This window comes from Dendrobates tinctorius, unplaced genomic scaffold (genome assembly GCF_039654945.1).
Source record: "Dendrobates tinctorius isolate UK_male_01 unplaced genomic scaffold, ASM3965494v1 ptg000143l, whole genome shotgun sequence".
Classification (NCBI taxonomy): domain Eukaryota; kingdom Metazoa; phylum Chordata; class Amphibia; order Anura; family Dendrobatidae; genus Dendrobates; species Dendrobates tinctorius.
This window is the reverse complement of record NW_027361810.1, coordinates 26484783-26506012: the sequence shown is the minus strand read 5'-3', so window position 1 is coordinate 26506012 and position 21230 is coordinate 26484783. Positions and strand designations below refer to the sequence as shown.

The window sequence follows — 21230 nt, the reverse complement described above, 5'->3', positions numbered from 1 at the left end:
TAATAAGAGAGCAGCATGATGTAGGGACAGAGACCCTGATTCCATCGATGTGTCACTTACTGGGCAGCTTTCTGTAGTTTTGATAGAATCCTTGTTTTCTCCGCTGTAGATGTAGCGGTACTCAGAATGCTGACCTCTGTATAACTCCGCCCACACCACTGATTGACAGCTTCCTGTGTATATTGTCAGCAAGCTGCCAATCAGTGGTGGGGCGTGGTTACACAGATTAGCAGAAATGCTCTCCACATGAGTCCGTGTCCTGCAGTGATAATCTCCTGCTGATAAAACACTAATTGCATTGAAACTACAACACACAGTCCTGGAATCAGGCTCTCTAGCTTTATATTACGTGGCTCTCAGAATAAAAGGCAAAAATTTTCTGACAGATTCCCTTTAAATAACAAGTTTACCTGTGACTTTCACATTAAAAATAGCTGTGAATGCCCACAAAGCCAATTACTGTCCAAGCCAGCCATTTCCTACGTGTTGAGATAGGACAAAGAAATAGTGACCAGTGTCTACCGGGTGAAAGGCAGAACTAGAGATGTGGTGGAATGATGAAGATAAGTATTTCCTAGAATTTTTTAAACCAATCTGAGTTCTTTAAAAAATATATTTTGAAGTCCCTGAACAACCCCTTTTAAAGCAATCATGGTCAGCAGCCCTTCTCACCTCCTTACCCATTCACAAAAAACTTCAAAATCATAACTGCAATCACAAAACTGTTTCCTATCATTTCCGAGCATGAACTGACTGGCAGGGCTCTAGAGAGGAAGCTAGAAAACAAATAAACCTATGCATCTAAATAGTAAAGCAGACTGGTTCATTATTGTAAAGATTCATTTAATTATCTGGGTGTGACAATTGCCTTTGTCAATAGAATGTGCCCTATTTACCGGAGGAACAATAGAAGAACAGCACTACTTTAGCATTGATGATCTAGCCTTAACAAAGGCCCCCTTCACAAATTCGTTTTTTGTGTCCTTATGCAGTCCGTTTTTTAAGGACTGCAAATATGGAAACACGCACACCCATTGTATTCAGTGGTAGTGCGCACATGACAGGTTTTTCACACGGACTGTGAGCCCATGTGAAAAACCCGCAGACACGTCAGGTTTTTACACACACCATATACAAAATGCGTGCCGTATATGTGCTCACTGATGACATACGGATGACATCTATGTGTCATCAGCACGACTGGTACTGGCGCCTGGGAAAAAGCGATACAGTTCACTGTGTTCCCAGGCTCCAGCTGCTGAAGACAGCTCTCTTCATTATCGCCTGGTCTCCCTGTGATCAACGCGACCAGTCGACAATGATGGCTGTGTACATCGTGTGTAAAATAAAGAATTCATCAAAAAAATGGCATGGGCTTCAGCGTAATTTTGATAACCAGCAGAGGTAAAGCTGACCGCTGGGAGCTGAAGTTACTAATCTGAGAAAGGGTACAATATCCTAAAAGGTTCCCAGGCTCCCAGCTTTTGGCTTAACCTTTACTGGTTAGTTTATGGATATTTCCCCCCTCCCAGGCTACTTTACATTAATAAGATGCGCCAAATCTGGAGGTTAGCCTCGATCTTCCCATTTGCCCTGGTGTGGTGTAACTGTGGTGTCTGTTCACATGGGATGCATTCTGGATAGCACTTGGTAGCCCGCCTGATCTATGAGTATGGGCGTCACCAAAAGGCTGTAAGCCAGATGCTCTGCATCACCTATATGTGAACAGCACTAAATACAAACCTTTTTAGTGCATTAATATGCCAAGCAACCAGCCCCTCCATGGATTGGCAGGCTGATAGTGGTTGTCTCATCGGCATTCTTACACATATGTTAAACGGGTCCACGGCATCCTGAAAGTGCATTTGTTTGGAGGCCTGGGCAGGTAAACATCTCTGCCTTTTTTCTGCTGTTTTGTGAATTTTTTGGAGGATTTTTTAGTCCTCTCTTTGGGGCTTTGCTGTTTAGTGATAGGATTGTATGTGTACATCGTGTGTAAAATAAAGAATTCATTAAAAAAAAATGACATGGGCTCCCCCGTAATTTTGATAACCAGCAGAGGGAAAGCTTACTGCTGGGAGTTGAAGTTACTAATTTGGGATAGGGGACAATATCCCAAAAGGTGCCCAGGCTCCCAGCTGTTGGCTTAGCCTTTACTGGTTAGTTTATGGATATTGCCCCCCTCCCAGCCTACTAACATCAGCCCTCAGCCACCCCAGAAATGGCGCATTAATAAAATGCGCCAAATCTGTAGCTTAGCCTTGCTCTTCCCATTTGCCCTGGTGTGGTGGCAATTGGAATAATAAGGTTGGGGTTGTTGTCAACTTTGTATTATCTCCTGACAGCAAGCCCAAGGGTTAGTAATGCCCCCATTATTAACCCCATAGTCATATTGTAAAAAAGACACAGCAGGAATAAAGTCCTTTAATTGAAATAAAACTCCACAAAAGAAAGTTATACTCACCTTTCCACTTATAATCCATCAAAGCCCATGTCATCTGTAAAAGACCAAAAGTAATAAAACATTAGATTCTTCACCTGTTCAATGATAATCCATCGATACGCATGTCCTCTGTGAAAGACAAAACAATATAAAACACCATATTCTTGACCTGTCAGGCGAGAAGATAATCCATTTGTCCCATGCCGTAATTCATCTGTGCTACATCTGGATATCTTGATGAATGGTGGCATGATGCAACCATTCACCCTGACATCCAGGAGACACTCACTGACACTGAGCTTGGAATGCAGCTTCAGTGATGAGCAATAACATCATAGAGGTTACTGTAGGTCACTGCCAGCTGTTCCCAAGCTCAGTTCAGTGTGAGCCGGCCGATGAAGTGGGGTAACCTTTGTTACATCACCGCTAGCACCGTGGGGAATTTCTCACTGTCTTAGTGGTGATCTCATTGAAGTTACTGCAGCTGCCTGTGGGAACCTCCACTTTCAGCAGATCAGTGTCTCCTAGAAGTAAGAGTGAATGGTCATATCATGCCACCATTCATGAAGACATCCAGATGCAGCAGAGATGGATTACGGCATGGGACAAATAGATTATCTTCTCGTTGGACATGTGAGGAATATGGTTCTTTATTATTTTTATCTTTCACAGGGGACATGGGCATCAATTGATTATCATCGGACAGGTGAGGAATATGGTGATTTTTTACATTTGGTCTTTTACAGGGGACATGGTTTTCGATGGATTACAGTTGGCAAGGTGAGTATAACTTTTTTCGTTTTTTTAATAAATCTGTAATATAGGTTGTGGAGTTTTATTTCAATTAAGGGGCTTTATTCTTGGTGTGTCCTTTTTACATTATGACTATGTGGTTAGTAATGGGCCTGTGGTTAGATATAGAAGCCTCTCCATTATTAAACCCTGGGCTTGATGTCAGCTGACAATACAATGCTGACATCAACCTTAACCCTATAATTGCACTTGCCACCGCAGCAGGGCAAGTGGGAAAAGCGAAGTTAAGCTCCGGATTTATCATCTTATGGATGCACCATTTCTGGGGCGACTGAGGGCTGATGTTATTAGCCTGGGAGGAGGGGCAATATTCCTAGCCCCTTCCCAGTCTATTAATATCAACCCACAGCTGTCTATTTAGCCTTTGCTGGTTAGATTTTAAGAGGGGACCCTAATTTTTTTTTTTTCTGCGGTTCCAAGTAAACAAATCAGTAAAAGCTAAGCAAACAGTTGGAAGCTGTTATTAATAGTCTGGGAACCTTTTGAAACATTATCCCCTTTCCCAGATTATTAACATCAGCCACCAGTGGTTGGCTTTAGAGACTTCCTGTTTCTACAGAGAGCGTAGAAAAGAGAAGAATTATCTGGGTAGAAAGGCAAAATGAGCAATTATAAATACACAGTGCTATATAATATGATAACTGAAAAATATTAAGATAAAAACTTTGATGGGAGGGCTTGTTTAACCATTAAGATAAATGCCTTAAAAAAAAGTTGCTATGCTAGAATTGTCTTTTTTTGGGGGGCATCGCTCTAACCCAAACAATGCAATAAAAGCAGACCATTTAATCTACCCCTAAATGCAACTAATGCTCACCACACAAAAAAACAAGCCTTCTTTAAACAGAAGAATAAAAAAAAAAAGTTATGGGTCTCAGAACAAGGAGACACAAACCAAATGTATTTATTTGTTTTTTCAAATTTTTTTAAAAAACCACTAAAGCAATAAAAAAAAATAAACCTACAAGTGCGATATCGCTGTAATCGTTCTGTCCGGGAGAAAAATATTGCCAGGTCGTTTAAAAGCAATCCAAAAAACAAAGGCAAAAGTGCGGATTTATCACCATTTCCTCCCACTTAGAATATTCTTCCCGTTTACTGATACATTATATGGTAAAATGAATGGTGTCGTTCAACACTACAACTCGTCCTACAAAAAAATGCCAGCCTTCGGATAGCTATGTTGGTGGAAAAATTAAGAAGTTATGGCTCTTGGTAGAAGCAGAGGAAAAAAATGGAAAGTGCAATTTGAAAAATTGGCTGCATCCTTAAGGGGTTAAATGGGCGATCTATTATTTATAGGGAGGGTGTAGTATTTTCTGTAGCGGAGAACATTATTTTGCAGCAGGACGTGCGAAGACTCATTAGAATGTCGCTCGCCGTCTTTCTCCTTTTGTTCCTTGAATTGATTGTTTACTGCTTGTTTTTGTTTTTTTCTATTTGTATTGACCTCTCTGTAAATATATGTGCGCGGCCGGCCATGCATCTGACAAAGTATCCACCATTTACCTTACTGGTAATGTTCGGTCTCCTTTCCTTCTGTCCATTTCTCTCTGGGGAACAGGATACCAGCGAAAATTCAATTTCCAATTAAATCCACCGTAAGTCATGTCTGAACCGGCCATGTACTCAAATGTGTCATCGCTTATTACATCGATTATTGGACAAACCACCGTTTTCCTGGAGACGAAAATATGATACAGAACAAAACAAATCTCAACTTCCTACACATGCACATTACCGCGGGGCCCGACGAGCCGTAAGCTTGTAAATAATAGTAATTACCTGCGGATTATTCATGGCTTTCAGTCATATTATCCATTACTTTTATTTATACCATTTGTATTCATTTCCACCCAGCTGACTGCGATAATAAAACCCTTAGTAAGCATAATCTAACATGCGCAATATGTGGCAAATGAATATACCAGCACCTTAAAGGTTTCCCCCAATGGTGCAATAAGAAATTCATGGGCACCAATGCAAAATTTCCAACAGGGCCCCCACGCGTGTCTAAGGGTATGTATGTGTCATTGCGGATTCGTCTGCGGATCTGCAGCGGATTTGGCCCTGCGGATCCGCAGCAGTTTTCCAAGGGATGTACAGTACCATGTTATCCTATGGAAAACAAAAACCGCTGTGCACATGCTGCGGAAAACTCCGAGGGGAAACGCAGCGGTTTATTTTACGCAGCATGTCAATTCTTTGTGCGGATTCCGCAGCGTTTTTACACCTATTCCATTCTAGGAATCCGCAGGTTTAAAAACGCAGGCGAAATCCGCCCAAAATCCGCTAGAAATCCGCAGGTAAAACGCAGGCATTTTGACCTGCGGATTCCTCAGATTCCGCGCGGAAAAATCCGCAACGTGTGCACATACCCTAATAGTATTGGACTTCTCATATAGGAACCTTTGGGGCCCCACTAAGCTTCAAGACTCGGGAGGCACTGTAGCCCCTGCATCCACTATAGTTGTGACCTCATTTTTAGCAAATCTCAAAATATTTCTTAATATGAATTTAAAAGGAAAAAAAATGAACAATTTTGGATGTTTTGCAAGATCTCTGCTCTTGGTAGTAGAATAGGAACCCTCTATATCCACCCAGGGTGACATCCTGCATTGGTCATGCCCTGGTTGTGCATTTGTAATCAGCAGGATGGGGATTTTTTCTGTAATCTTCTGTAAGTAAGAATAAAAAGTGCTTATAAGTAATTATCTGACTAGGATGACACAACCGTATTTTCTCTCATACAAGAAAATCGGTCCGATTATGCTAATCACACTCCGATCAGAGTTTGATCCGATTTTCTACTATGAGAAAATGGAAAAAAAAAGTCTCCATCTTTTTCATTGTGTCAGTCCATGAACATCACACTGCACTCGGATGTCATTCGAGTGTAGTCTGATGCTTCCCATGGACTCATTGACTTGCATGGTCGAGTGCGATCCGTGAATGCAAATCATGCATACTGAGATTTATTCCTCGGACATGTGCACAGCTCCATAGGAAAACAAAGGTCCGAGTGAGATCCGTTGTTTTGTCGGATCACACTGGGGCTAAAAATACGGTCATCTGCTTGAGCCCTTAGGAGAGGAGCAATCATAAACAGTCCTCTGCCACAATTGTAGCAAAAAATAAAAAATTTGTTATTTTTTGGGAAGTAAAAAGCAAATTGGAAATATTTAAAGCGAAAAGCTATAACAGTTCAAACTGCACGATATCTATTCATCATAATTAATATATTATATTAATATATTATAATTATATTTACCCTTATATACAGCACACGGTGCTACACTTAGGACCATGATGTCTACATTGATATGGAGTATGAAATTTGGGAATCCCCCATCGCCTCCTTATGGGTCACTACTGATGGAGCAGATTTTACTGATGCATTTTGCATCATAGTTTAGGGCGCGCGGTGGGTAGTCATTTTACCATTATCCCTTGTATTTACTGACCAGGATGCTACATGCAGATGTCACATCTAATATATACTTACCTTGTAATGTCTTCACATCCTGTTCCATCCAGATGTGTCCGGATCCCAGAAATCCAAGTGGCGTAAGTTCACCGACCGCCATATTGGGACACCCAAGTGATGGGTGTCTCAATATGGAAACTGCAGGTGGTATCAGCCTCTTGTGCGGTACCACCAGCGGAACACCGTCGCACCACACACACACACACACACACACACACTGTATACACCGTACGCACCACACACTCACACAAACATACACTGTACTGTATATGCCGTACGCACCACACACACATTGTATACGCCGTACACAGCCTCTTGTGCGGTACCACCAGCGGAACACCATCGCGAACACACCGCTGCCGGGATCAGCCGAATGATTCACTGACCGCCGCCATCTTTGTACAGGAGGAGCACATGCACAGTTTTAATGTGACCACCGTTATCTGTCTGCACAAAGAGGGTGGCGGTCTGATTTACTGCGCCTGTGCGAATTCTGCACAGGCGCAAGTGACTCATTCGGCTGATCCCGGCGGTGTTGCACGATGTGTCTACAGGCAGAGGAAGCCGGTCACATTGTCTTTTGCTTTCTCCCCTACCCAGGAGCTGTGGTATGTTCTGTACACGGTCAGACACAGGGGTGAGAGAGACAGAGCACAGGGGGGAGACAGCTCAAATGGGACAACACATGAGGGGAGAACACAGCACAGGAAGGAGAGAGACAGCAGACAAGGGGGATAGCACATGGGGTGACAGGTCAAAGAGGGGCCTGGGGTCAGAACCAGAGCACTGAGTGGATTTGCCCTGACTTCCATACCAATGATCCCTTTAATAGAAGCCTGGGGTGAGAATCAGAGCGCTGAGGGATTTACCATAACTTCCATACCGGAGATCCCTTTAAGAGAGCCTGGGATCAGAACCAGAGCGCTGAGTGGATTTGCCCTGACTTGCATACCAATGATCTCTTTAATAGAATCCTGGGGTCAGAATCAGAGCGCTGGATGGATTTGCCCTGACTTCCATACAGGAGATCCCTTTAAGAGAGCCTGGGGTCAGTACCAGAGCATTTGAAGGCAATTGCCCTGACTTCCATACTGGGGATCACTTTAAGAAAGCTTGGGGTCAGAACCAGAATGCTGAGTGAAATTGCCCTAACTTCCATACCAATGATCCCTTTAATAGAAGCCTGGAGTCAGAATCAGAGCGCTGAGGGATTTGCCCTAACTTCCAAACCGGAGATCCCTTTAAGAGAGGCCTGGAGTCAGTACCAAAGTGCTGGATGGATTTGCCCTGACTTCCATACCAATGGTCCCTTAAGAGAGGCCTGGGGTCAGTATCAGAGCGCTGGATGGATTTGACCTGACTTCAATATCAATGATCCCTTTAAGAGGGAAGATGTGCCTATAGGATGTAGGATGTGTGATGTGTATATGGGCACGGAAGGGGTGATTTATTTCTGTCATGTGCTCTCTGCTCCTTTTTGGGGGGCAAACAAGCAATCAAGAAACATCTTTCATTTCACCAGAGCTGTGTAAAAGAAGATGAGCTGTGGTTGGTTGCTATGATCAACAGTTTTCCCTCTCCAGAAAACACCTCAGCAGACACTGACATGATGGGAGAAATCTAGCATCCCTGGGAACATAAGCTCCCAGCCATTGTCTGCCCCCCAAAAAGGAGCAGAGACCACATGACAGAAATGAATCACCTTAGTATTGTCTTTTGCTTCCTCCCCTGCCCGGGAGCTGTGGTATGTTCTGTACACAGTCAGACACAGGCGTGAGAGAGACAGAGCACAGGGGGGAGACAGCTCAAATGGGACAGCAGATGAGGGGATAACACAGCACAGGAAGGAGAGAGACAGCAGACAAGGGGGACAGCACATGGGGTAGACAGGTCAGAGAAGAGAGCACAGATGGGAGAAGTCAGCACATGGGGAAAGAGAGAGTGGATAGGTGAGCACATGGGGGGGAGAGATTTTCAACGCTGCAAAGCCTGCCCCCATCGTGACATTACCGCCCTCCCGATGCGATAGCATTGGGCCTCCATCTAGTTCTTCCTATATTTATGTAAAATTTTTCTTCAATTTTTTTACAATATAAAATTATACTGTTCAGATAAGCGGCTTTCCAAGAAATTGACTGTATTGTATCTGCTTTATGGAAATTAGCTGGTAAGCTTCACTAAAGCAAGAAGCAAGGATGGATATGAATGAATACATTGTACAGAGCTGTGGGACGAGTCAATGTCATTAACATAAAACGTGGTGATAAATGTTTTTCACCGGAGAGAATAATATGACTTTTTGTGACATCTGCATTGTAATGTATCATTTGCGCAAATTATTCATCTTTACCAGTAAAGTGTATTTAAATGGATGTTTCAGAGGAAATTTTAATGTATCGCCATTGACAGAGTCACATATGAAAACTCTGATGTTTTTCACGGGCGTGTTTTATCTGTGTTTTTTTCGCACCTATGTTACTCTATGGAGCTACAGGTGCTTCTCACAAAATTAGAATAGCATCAAAAAGTTAATTTATTTCAGTTCTTCAATACAAAAAGTGACATTCATATATTCTATAGAGTCATTACACACAGAGTGATCTATTTCATGTGTTTATTTCTGTTAATGTTGATGATTATGGCTTACAGCCAATGAAAACCCAAAACTCATTATCACAGTAAATTAGAATGACTGTGTGTAATGACTCTATATAATATATGAGTTTCACTTTTTGTATTGAAGAACTGAAATAAATTAACTTTTTGATGATATTCTAATTTTGTGAGATGCACCTGTATGTAGATCGATCGGTACACACAAAATCACAGGTGCACGTCTGATTTTGATCCGAGTCTTAGATCAAAATTGGCAATGCAAATCTATGGGTCTGTGAAAAAAATTGGACAAGACTCAAATGTTTTTTAGTAAATTGTATGTGCAGTATGTATTTATACTAGCAAGATAACAGCAGATAGGACCCTGGTGCACCTAGCTAGGTTTGTGCAAAATCAATCTTCCTACAGAGTGTTCATCCATCAAGTCACCATGATTCGAGGTCGAGCCGAAGACTATTAAATAATACATAATGTACTGTATAAAGTGATAGGAAACATTTCTGAAATCGCTTTTTTTTTGTAACCGTTTGACTTGCACAGCTTGAACGTCTCACAATGCACTGCAAGCTGCTCAGTTCTGTTCATTCTCAATTTCAAGAGCTTCCTTTCGTTTTAAGTCTCCATCTCATAACTTTCCTATTCTCAATTTCTTAATCTTAACTCAAATCTCATTAAATGGAAGAAAAACAAATCAGGTTTAAGTTTAGGAGGGGAGAAAGAGCGTGAATAGATATTTATCTGACAGCTGTCATAATTTTATTAAACTGAAAGTAATCAAGCAGCTTGCTATATGTCATAATACATGCAAGCTGCAGGAGATAAATAGTTACAACTTTTTAATAACAAGATAAACTGTTTCGATAAATGTTTCATATTACATAATAAATAGATAAACGGATAAATAATGTATACAGGCGTATATTTAGAAAAGGAGTATAGGTTTGAATAGACAAAATCAAGGTATCATACTGACCTGTCTTCTTTTATCCTCGCTAGTAGAGGCTCCAACCATCCAACTGTGCATTCACAATGAGCATCGAGGAAAGTTATCACTTGACCTCTTGAAATATTCGCTCCTCTAAGACGAGCCCGTATCAGTCCCGACCTCTGTTCCATCCGCAAAATTTTGACTGGAACTTCCAACTGTTTGACATAATTTTCCAATGGATTCTTCAGAAAATCTATGGGAATAAAAAGAAAAAAAAGTAAAGAAAAATTAGAAAAATCAACATGGCAACATGTGTCATGTCACAAGCGCTTTCTGTAGAGACCGGTGGAACCCAATTTTGTTTATTCCATGGAGACCTCATGATTAACATTACAGGGAATCTTTCACCACATTTGACCTATTAATATGGGCATACAAGTTCTAGACTGCTGAAAAAAATAAAACCTGTATGCCTCATATCAAATGCCTTGTTGTGGGAAAATCATCTTTCATCGCTTTATAGAAATGGCCTCTTCCACGTTATTGTCAGACACTGAACGGAATCTAATGCTGCCTCCTCGCTTCCTTATCCTATGTTTCTTGTCCCATATCGTCACTGCGTCCCTGTGACGTCAGGTGCGTGGCTGAATATCCGGCACCTGCACGTTCCAACTGCCGTTGCTCCTCTTCACTGTTCTGCCATTCTTTGGGCATTGGCTTCACTTTTGTTCTGCGCACTTGCAGAGTTGAGCAAATTTTTCAAAATTCGGTTCTGATTACGATCAATGGTGAATATTATTTTTACAATATTCGCTGAACACAGACGAATGTCATTGGAGTGATGGGGAGTAGAAATTACTGAGTATGTTCTGAACTGAACATCAAGCATAAATTTGACACGAATAGGGAATGAATAGGGAATGAATATGGCAAATTCAGATTCCGAACATATTCGCTCAACTCTACCAGAAAGTCACTGTAACGTCCGATCCCAGTGTTCTCCGGTGCCCAGAAAAGGTGCACTCCCGGCTTTCTTCCTCCCAGCGTAAGCCCCATGAAGAAATCACACTTTATTTCACAAAGAGACGATCCTGTTGCGTTACTACCCGCAACCATCTTTATCTACATGTAACTTATGGCCTTTAAACAAAAGAAACACAATCCAAATACAAGACAAACAGTGATCCGTGAATATTGATGATTCTTCTTCATACCATGGAGTGATAAATTAGGCTAAAGAAAAGCAATAAGATTACAGCCGCTACCTCGTTCACTTGCATCGTCAACTAAAATGATTTCGGACAACAGATGGTGCGGTGATCGGTTGATGACGCTGTGGACGGTCCGTAGCAGAGTGCTCCAGGCCTCATTGTGGAATACTATTACTATGCTTGTGTTGGGAAGTTCATCGGGATAAACTTTAGTCTTACATCTGCAAAAAAAAAAAAAAAAAGCATATTAAGACATACACAAATGACGTAATACAGATCTTTAAAGGGAGTCTGTCACCCCCAAAATGGCAATTAAGCGGCCTAAACATTTATATAGGGGACCTAGCCACTATTTAAATATGAGGCTGGTATAGCTTAGCTTAAAGGGAATCTGTCACCCCTTTTTTGAGATATCATATAATGATAACATTCAATTGTGTGTCACATAAGGATTCTCTTAGTACTTTTGCTTCCCCCTGACCCCGCACCTTTCATGCATAAATACCTTTTTTATATCGGTTCAGATGTATGTAAACTGCAGCTGTCCGGTCTGCTGGGCGGGGCTTATTCACCTGCTCCCCCCCTCCCTGTCTTGCTCTATGCATTTCTTCTTGTGTAGAGCAAGACAGGGAGGGGGGAGCAGTTGAATAAGCCCCGCCCAGCGGACCGGACAGCGGCAGTTTACATACATCTGAACTGATATAAAAAAGGTATTTATGCATGAAAGGTGTGGGGTCAGGGGGAAGCAAAAGTACGAAGAGAATCCTCATGTGACACACAATTGAATGATGCCATTATATGATATCTCAAAAAAGGGGTGACAGATTCCCTTTAATATTTAACTAAAAATCAACTTTTATTTGATATTAAAATGAGGACTCTTCGGTGCACCCTTGGCAAGAAACCATGCCTGGGTGCACCGTCAAACCTTCCTTTTTGCATAATAAAGAAAAAAGAAAAAAAAGCAGTACAGAAAAAATGTGCCCTCCTACATGAATAAAAACAAATATTTATTGGTACAACAATATTCCAAGATAAAATGCAATTAAAACCAGAGAATCCACATCGACATCTAAAGGGGACCTGATGAAGCCGACTTGACCAGTGATATGAGAGGCGTATATTTCCACTGACATCTCCAGCTAGCCCTGCTTTCTCGGTCTTGGATCCTATATCTTTAGGTTTGATATCCTTTATTTCTTTACCTTCTCATTTTGCCATATTACCTTTCGCTCAAATTTTTTTTACAATATATCTGCATTTGCTCTTTATTCTATCATACTGCCACCTTGGTATACATAGTCACATGGCCGCCATCAGGGCATTACTGCCATTATTTTTTGTATTGGTCCCAGTGAACAGGAGCAAAGAGGGAGGCCTGGGTGAGACACACTACGCAGCTGATGCAGCACAGTCAAGCCACTGTATAAATGGCCTGCTAGACTGGAGCCCGGGCTTACTACCTTACTTTGCTTTAATAAGCCCTGAGGCCCCAGTCGCTCACAGCTGCAGCTACTTACTTTCTATGACCACAGCAGTGATGTCAGACGCTGCAGGCCCACCCTCTATTTCTAAGCTGCTGGCGCACATTATATGCAGGCGTAGAGCCCAAAAATGATAAGATGCGTGTTCCTGGCTGCCCACCCCTTGTCCACTTACCTATCCAACTTCCTATTCCTTCATCCGAACTCCCATTTGCCCACCTCCTGCTGGCCCACCTACTACTCTTCTTTTTCCCCCTTGCTCATGCAGTGGGAAGTTGGAAGTCATCTTTGTCTGCTGCTTAACACTTTTAGGTTAGAGTAGATTAGGGCCCGGCCAAAAGAGTCTACCTTGTCGTGGTGGCGGCTTAAAAAATCTTTTGGCCAAAACAAAAGCTGCTGGCTATGTATATAAACTGACATTCGATAGGAACTGTTAATGTGTGATTGGGGAGGACGTGGTGCAGAAGTGGAGTTTTTCCAAGAGTGGGCGGTGGGACTATGGAAAGTCCAAGGCGTGGAGGCGGAGCTGGGGTGGAGCCTGGGTGGAATCTCAAGGGGGACCGAAAATTTTGCCAGTATGGGGCCCTGGAATTCCTAGTCACAGCCAAGGATGATTATATGGCTCTAAGGGTTTATATAACATACTGTGTATTACTATCATCACACTGTCTGGTGTTTGTGGCATATATGACTTATATTGATATTATAACCACTTTATATCATTTGTGCTATTTTTTTGATTATTACTAGCTTATTGGTCATTATTTTGGTTCTATTTTTTCACATTTTTGTATCTTGTTTGAATTTTACACTTTTGGATATACAACATAGGGTCTGCCCTTCTTCCTCCGCACTGCTATATGGCATCCATGATTATTCTCTAAATTTGGCAAAGTCTTGTTCCCCTGGTTGTATCCAACTATATTGGTATTTTTTTTATCATACCAAAGTTTATGAGAATTTCCATTGTGTCTGTCAGGGCCCTATCTATTACATATGTAACCGCTATTGGTTTATATTAACTTTAGATGTCGATGTAGATACTCTGATTCTATTTGTTTGTAATTGTGTTTTTTTTTTTTCAATCTTTGAATATTGATGTGCCAATAATATTTGTTTTGGGGCATATAGGTGACACATTTTTTCTATACTGCTTTTTTGTTTGTTTTTTTTGGCCAGTATTCTTCTTTAGGACCAATTCAGATATCTGTGATAATTGGTCAGATGTTGCATTGCCATGCATGGGTTGACTGCACCACTCGCGTCCCAAGCGTAACAGCTTCATTTATTTCTGTGAGGCTGTCACACTCAGGTCTGGAGATGCGTTGCCAGCCCGTGCATGGCGATCCAACATCAGACCGATTATGCAATGCACAGGCTGGTCATGCATCTCCTGACCTGAGCTTGACATCCTCATAGAAATATGTGGAGCTGTCACGCTTAGGTAAGGAGCGACGCAACCAGCCCGCGCATTGCCATCAGACATCGGCCCAATTATCACAGACATCTGAATCGGCCCTTACAGTTGTAGCACCCTTGTAATTTATTTGGCTTTGCATCTATTTTGCCTGCTTAAACTCTAGGCATAATAAAGCCGGTGTCTTATTGATTGACTTGCCCCTAACACTCAGCGCGAATGCTGTGTCTCCTGTCTCTGCACCGGCACTGGTTGATTGCCGCGGCGCGCACTCAATGGCTGCGGTGCATTCTACGTCTCATCCAATGAACCAGACATCAGAGTGCACCACAGTCATTGTTTGTGTGCCCACACTGACTTTATGAGCGTGACACTACGATCATCCAGGGTCGAGTGCGCAGGCGCAGACAGAGGACTATGAGTTCATAATGGCCCTTAGAGACAAGTCAATGTATGTAAGACACCGGATTTTTTTATGCAGATAAGAGGATCGTTCACCAAGACACAGGCCATGCCAAGGGTGCACCAAAACTTTTGAATTAAATAGGAAATGGACTATCAGCTTCCCGCGAGTCATATTTGCCATGATGTCCTCAGTTCCCCCAGACTCAATTCCCGCAAGTCATATTTGCCGTGATGTCCTCAGTTCCCCCAGACTCAATGACAACATGTAGGAGTATCCTTTACCTCATCAGACAGTCATTTACCATCTGCATTGATTAACACTAGCCTAATCTAGGAATACTAATATCCAATCTATGGTGCGCGGCAGGTGTTTACTAGACACACATCGAACAATGGTCCTTAAGTGAATATTTCTCATAGCATTTATCCTACAGATGTATAACACGAGGACGCAGACACTGAGAGCGCGGCTGCCAATAAGTAGGGCATGTTAGCAGAGTGTAGAGCGTTCTGCCTATACAGATGGCTAATGATTTACTGGCGCGGGTTTGCCTCTCCGGTAATACGCTACACAATGAATGGAAACCTTGCTGATATTACTCTGGCAATAAGTCAAATTGTCACATATTTCGCTTACCCCAAAGGAATATTTTGCGCTTCTATTTTGTATAATTGTTATTTGGCTACTAAACACTGTGTGGTGTTTGAGGGAATGAAATCATTATTGAATATGTTGAAAGAGTCCTTCATCATGCACGGCGGATTAAAAAAAGAAAAAACACAAGTGAAATTCTGAAAAGAAAAATCCCTGAACCTTCCGATGTTTGTAAATTTGTATAAATACATTTAAAAATACCAAAGAAAAATATCATGTTGGGTGGAAAAGGGAAATACAGGGCAATTATGTGGGGCTTGTCTTGGGATTTTCCATAGCACTATGTACCTATAAAATATTATATACATAGTATCGAACACACTTTGTTGTGAAATTTTTTGATCAAAATTGTTCATGTTTTTATGGGTTTTTTTCTACTTTTGTATGCAATGTAATAGGCACCTATGCACCGGTGGACACAGATAGAAAAGAAAGCTATGTAGTGCATCCTACATACACGCCCCTGAGGTTCCTGCGAGCCATGCCCCCGTAGTAAAAAAAAAGCATAGATATCAGAACAAAATAAAAAGGCCAATATCACTGGAATCGTGTGGCAAACAAACTATGCAATAGCCATGGGAGCAGTGAGAATAAAATAAGAGGAAAAAATGTCCACCTTTTAGCTAGTGACCTGGTGGTCTTCTTTAAAGGGAATCTGTTACCGGAAGTTGGCCGCCTATGTAAATGGCCTGTGTCCGGTCCGATGGGCAGTGTTTCTTCTTGTTTCTCCACCCCATCCGTGGCCCCGTCCACGATCTTTGCCGGTATTATATAAATTCAACTCCATAGTTCGCGCATGCGTAAAGCAATCTTGCTTTGCGCACGCGCAGTATGCTTTGCCCAACTGCAGGCAAAACCAAAAATCATTACTGCGCATGCGCCGGTACACTATGTACCGGAACGCAGCTAAATACTTCCGCGACATAGTGTACCGGCGCATGCGCAGTAATGATTTTCGGATTGCCTGCAGTTGGGCAAAGCAAACTGCGTGTGTGCGAAGCAAGATTGCTTTATGCATGTGCGAACTATGGAGTTGAATTTCTCTAATACCGGCAAAGATTACGGACGGGGACCACGGATGAGGTGGAGAAAGAAGAAGAAACACTGCCCATCGGACCGGACCCAGGCCATTTACATAGGCCACCAACTTCTGGTGACAGATTCCCTTTCAAACAAATTATTTGATATGAAAGGGGTATTCTGTGATTACAACTTTGATGATCTACTCTTAGGATATGCAATCAATATCAAATTGGTTAAGGTCTGACTCTAAATGGTTCCTTTTTAAAGGAGCTTTTTAAAGGGAATATGACACGCCTGCAAGCCATCCGGCCTTCTCATTATTTTCACTGCTTTGTACATCTACATGATGTCTCCTTGTAGCGGCAATACTTAGCAGTGCAACACTGTCTCAGGTACTTCAGTGGGACAATGCAGCAATACCAGTACCAAGCAATGGTAAATAGGAACAGGGTGCAAATAGTCAGATCAATGTAAAGAAAAGTGGCAGTGCTCTCATGAAATGTCAGTCTCTTCAGATCTGTGGAGGTGCGGGAATCAGATCTCTGCAATCTAATTTTGAATAGGCCATCAATATTGGGATCCAAGAAAATTCCTCAGTGATACTGTACCTATATTATATTCCAAACTGAACTGAAATGAATGCAGTAAATGAAGCTGTTTGATATTTGACACATTGCCTCACAAACTGTATCTGAACACTTGCCGTATTGCTCTACCTCTGTTCCCCGGTGCTATTTTTCATCACACTGTCCCATTATTTAAAATTCTAAAACTTGAGGTTTTGTAGAATTGGAGACAATCCCAGATGTATCAGGAGGTACCAACACGGTCATAAATAGGAGTCATGTAATAGGAGTCACTGGTGTAAGAAGTCCATTCATGACATTTCTTACCTCCTAAATATTTGGAGATAACCTTTAAGTGAATCTGTTGAGAAGTGGAAGAAAACACAGTAACTCAGCAGCTGTGTGAAAGCCTTATATCACCAAGCACAATGCTGAGTGTCGGATGGAGTGGTGTAAAGACGCCACCACTGGACTCTGGAGGAGACATATTCTGTGCAGTGACGGATCACACTTGTCTAACTGGCATCTGATGGAGGAGTCTGAATTTGGTGAATGCCAGGAGAACATTACCACCTGACTACATTGTGCCCGCTGTACAGTTTGGTAGAGGAGGGATAATACTATGGGGATGTTATTCAGAGGTCGGCCTTGGTTTCTTAGTTACACTGAAGTCAAATCTCAATGCTTTGAGATGACAATGACAATTTGGAAAATAGTAGCTTCCAGCTTTGTGGGAACAGTTTGGGGATGGCCCTTTTCTGTTCCCCATGACTGTGCCCAGTGCACAAGCTCCATAAAGACATGGGTTGGGTAGTTTAGTGGGACGACCATGACCAGCTGCATAGAGCCCAGACCTCAACCCTATCCAACACAACTGGGATAAACTAGAACAGAGTTTGTCACGAGACCTCATCCCAACATCAGGGTCTGACCCCACAAATCTTTTTCCGGATGAAGGAGCCAAAGTTCTCCAAAATGTTATAGAAAGTCTTTCCAAAAGAGTGGATGATGTTATAATTGCAAAGAGAGATCCAACTCTATATTAATGTGTATGGATGTAGAATGGGAGAATGTAGATTACAAGTTCTTATATTTTTTAATGTGTTGATGTCCAGTACTTTTGTCCATATAGTTTTTTTTGTAGTACCAATATGCTATTTCATTTCTTTCTTCTTGGATTGACATATCCCACTATATGCCTCAAGATGACCAACTATGCAATAAAAACATGATATTGTGATGCTCTGCCAGGAGATGATTTTTCTATATACATTATGTGTATGTGACATGAGCCGCAGACTGTTGAGGTTTTTGCTAGAAGGTGGTGATCGGATAATAAATTTCCTTTGTGAGAAATTGATGACCTTAAAGAAATCTGCTGAAGGTAATGGTGGACACTTCTGTAACTGAGGGTTGTTTCTTTTTATTATAGGAGACCAGGGAGCTATAAAAGCTTAGTGCACACTGATTCTCGGCCCCCTACAAGCACTTTAAAGCTATAATGTAAGGTATTAACACCCTTATAAACAATGATAGAGCAAACGCTTTTAGGAGCAGGTTTACACCCCTGCTATTCCTTGTCAAAATGATGTATTTCAGTGTGGCACATAGCAGATTGGTATTTACCTCCAAATGTATATAAAAGCCTTTCCAATCACAGTAATAGTCCTGGGTATATTAAGGATGTGCCAGGCAATGGATTGTCAGGACTAAATGACATGAAATTAAAATTCTTCCACCACGACGTAGAAAAAGCTGATTGATGTGTAGAAAGTCTCGCTACTGAAACAGTCGTGTTAATGCTTCTATACCAAACAGTGTTTTTTCAAGCCCGGTATTACAATGGCAAATTGAACGAAGTCAAAACAATAGTTAATCAGAATGACAACATAAAAGGAGAAGACAAACAAAGAAATTACTTGTTTTATGGAAGGAAACTCGTTAATAGCAGCAGCATTGCTTTATGTCTTTTTGAAATGTATTGACTTTCTTTCCCAGCAGAGTGACTTTCCGAAGTGTTTGCAGTTTCAACACTTGTAATTCGTCCATTTTAATGTTCAAGTAACAACCTTGTGGTACCGTAATGGGCACCCGTATGGCTCATTTCACACTATGACCAGGATGCTACAGAAAATGGCCCAAATATTGGAGTTTTGTGTGAAATTCAATCCAATTTGCTTTTTTCCTTTGTTATTTTGTGTTGTTCCAATATACACAAAGGAAATAAACATATGTATAACAAAACGTGTGCAATTGCAAAGCATTTTCGGTAACAATTTCAAGGGCCATCACTGTAGAATGTGCACCGATCAGCCATATTTTATACCCATGTGACTAATATTGTATAAATTCATGTGATGCTGCCAACGCCGCACTGTTTTTTTACAAGAAGGCAGGGGCATTATCCTGTTGAAAGCGACCATTGAAATTAGGGACTATTGTGGTCATGAACTTGGATACTTGATCAGTACAACATTTAAGTAGGTTGTTCATATCAAAGTAACATCCATATGAACTCCAGAAAACCAACGTTTCCAAGCATAAAATTGCCCAGATGATCACACTGCCTCCACAGACTTATTCCTGTAGTGCAGCCTGATGCTAAACATGACTGTCCAGAAGACATAAAAGAAGACATGAATCATCAGACCAGACCACCTTCCCATGCTGCATTGTTTAGTTCCTTGCTCACTCACTCAGCCTCAACACATGCAGGAATTGTTTGTTAGGCCAATGCCCGCATGTTTTGCAGCTGTCTACCACCGCAAACCATTCAGCCGCAAGGACTCGGAAATATTTTCCGAGCACACCCAAGATACTGATAACACCCAAGCATACTCGGATAACAAGTTTTCCGAGCATGTTCTTTCATCCCTACCTATAACCCATTAGCCAGTTCTTCTTCCTTGGACCACTTTTGTTAGGTACTAACCATGGCATTCAGGGAATGACCAACAAAATCTGCCATTTTGGAGATGCTCTGAACAAGTCATCTAGTCGTTACAATTTAGCCTTCATCAAAATCACTGAGATTCTTACACATACTCAATCCAACACATCAACGGACTCTTCAAATGTTTGCATGCTGTGAGGATTCAGTTGATGTGTGTGACAGCAGACCTTCATAACAAACCTGTACAACTCCTATAATGTTATGTCAATCGGTATATATGAGCTTTCTAGTTACAGTAATCCCTTTGCAGCTAAAATAAAGAAAGGATTTGCATCTTCCTTGTGTTTTGGAGTGATATATTATGTGAGGCAGGGCCAAAATGAGAGCTACCAGGAGTTAGCAGTGTCCTAGATTTATGGGTTCATAGAGATAGTTTCATCAATGCCACGTGGCAATTGCAATGGTTGTGTCACGAGAGTGCAACATCCCCCTAGAAGACCTGCAGTTAGATGGTCACATCGGGTAATGAATTGCAAGTCTTTTTTTAGAGATGGTGTGATTTGTGTCCCACATTAAATGGATTTAGCTTCCTCTGGTGCTGAAGAGGTTAGCAACTCTTTCTATGCTGGTCAGAAACATGCAGCTCCTTTTCAGCTGCTTCTGATCTGGTCATTACCGTTTCTTATAAAAACTGGTCAGACTGTCTTGTCCCCACCAAGTGAAAGATTTGTCTTCCTGTGCTGTGTGCTAAAGCTAAGTGGTTGGAGTAGAGTTGTTGTAGTAGTGTTCTGTAGTTTGATGTAGTAGTTGTGTGTTTAGCTCCTGGTCCCTGTTCCCATTTATATTATTCCTCCCTGTCCCTATCCACCTCTCTATTGTTGGTCAGTTATTTTGTATGATAGAGGTTTTCTGTTATCTCCGTTTTGTCTTTGTGTCTTGTTTACCTTACATTTCTGTCCCTGCCTCATGGGGTGGGGGAGGGGACAGATCAGGGTTTAACAGGAGCATAGTAAGGTCGGAGTCTCGGGCCTCTCTACCTTCAAGAGTACCCAAGGGACAGGGATAGTTAGGGTCCCAGTTCCAGGGACAGTTTGAGCCCCCCCTCCTTACCGAAGGCAGTCATAGTGTGACATGTTGCCATATTATCATCCAACTCTTCCAATACAACACAATAACCATATTTAGACTTCAATTGAGCGGTGGATAAGGCACCTACTGAACTCATCTGGTGTCTCTCATCTAAAGGTACTGTCACAGTTAGCGATGCACCAGCGATCCTGACCAGCGAT

The 21230-nt window shown here is 41.8% G+C and overlaps 1 protein-coding gene across 3 annotated transcripts in view; it reads right to left on the bottom strand.

Moving 5' to 3' along the window:
* GALNT13 (polypeptide N-acetylgalactosaminyltransferase 13) overlaps positions 1 to 21230 on the bottom strand; it is a 317796-nt gene that overhangs the window by 118487 nt on the left and 178079 nt on the right. For all 3 annotated transcript variants that reach the window (XM_073545639.1, XM_073545641.1, XM_073545640.1), the window contains exons 3-5: positions 11553 to 11719; positions 10333 to 10540; positions 4766 to 4936 (exon numbers count right to left, since the gene is read on the bottom strand). In XM_073545639.1, coding sequence (XP_073401740.1) covers positions 4766 to 4936; positions 10333 to 10540; positions 11553 to 11719 — 546 coding nt within the window. The remainder of the gene's footprint in view (positions 1 to 4765; positions 4937 to 10332; positions 10541 to 11552; positions 11720 to 21230) is intronic.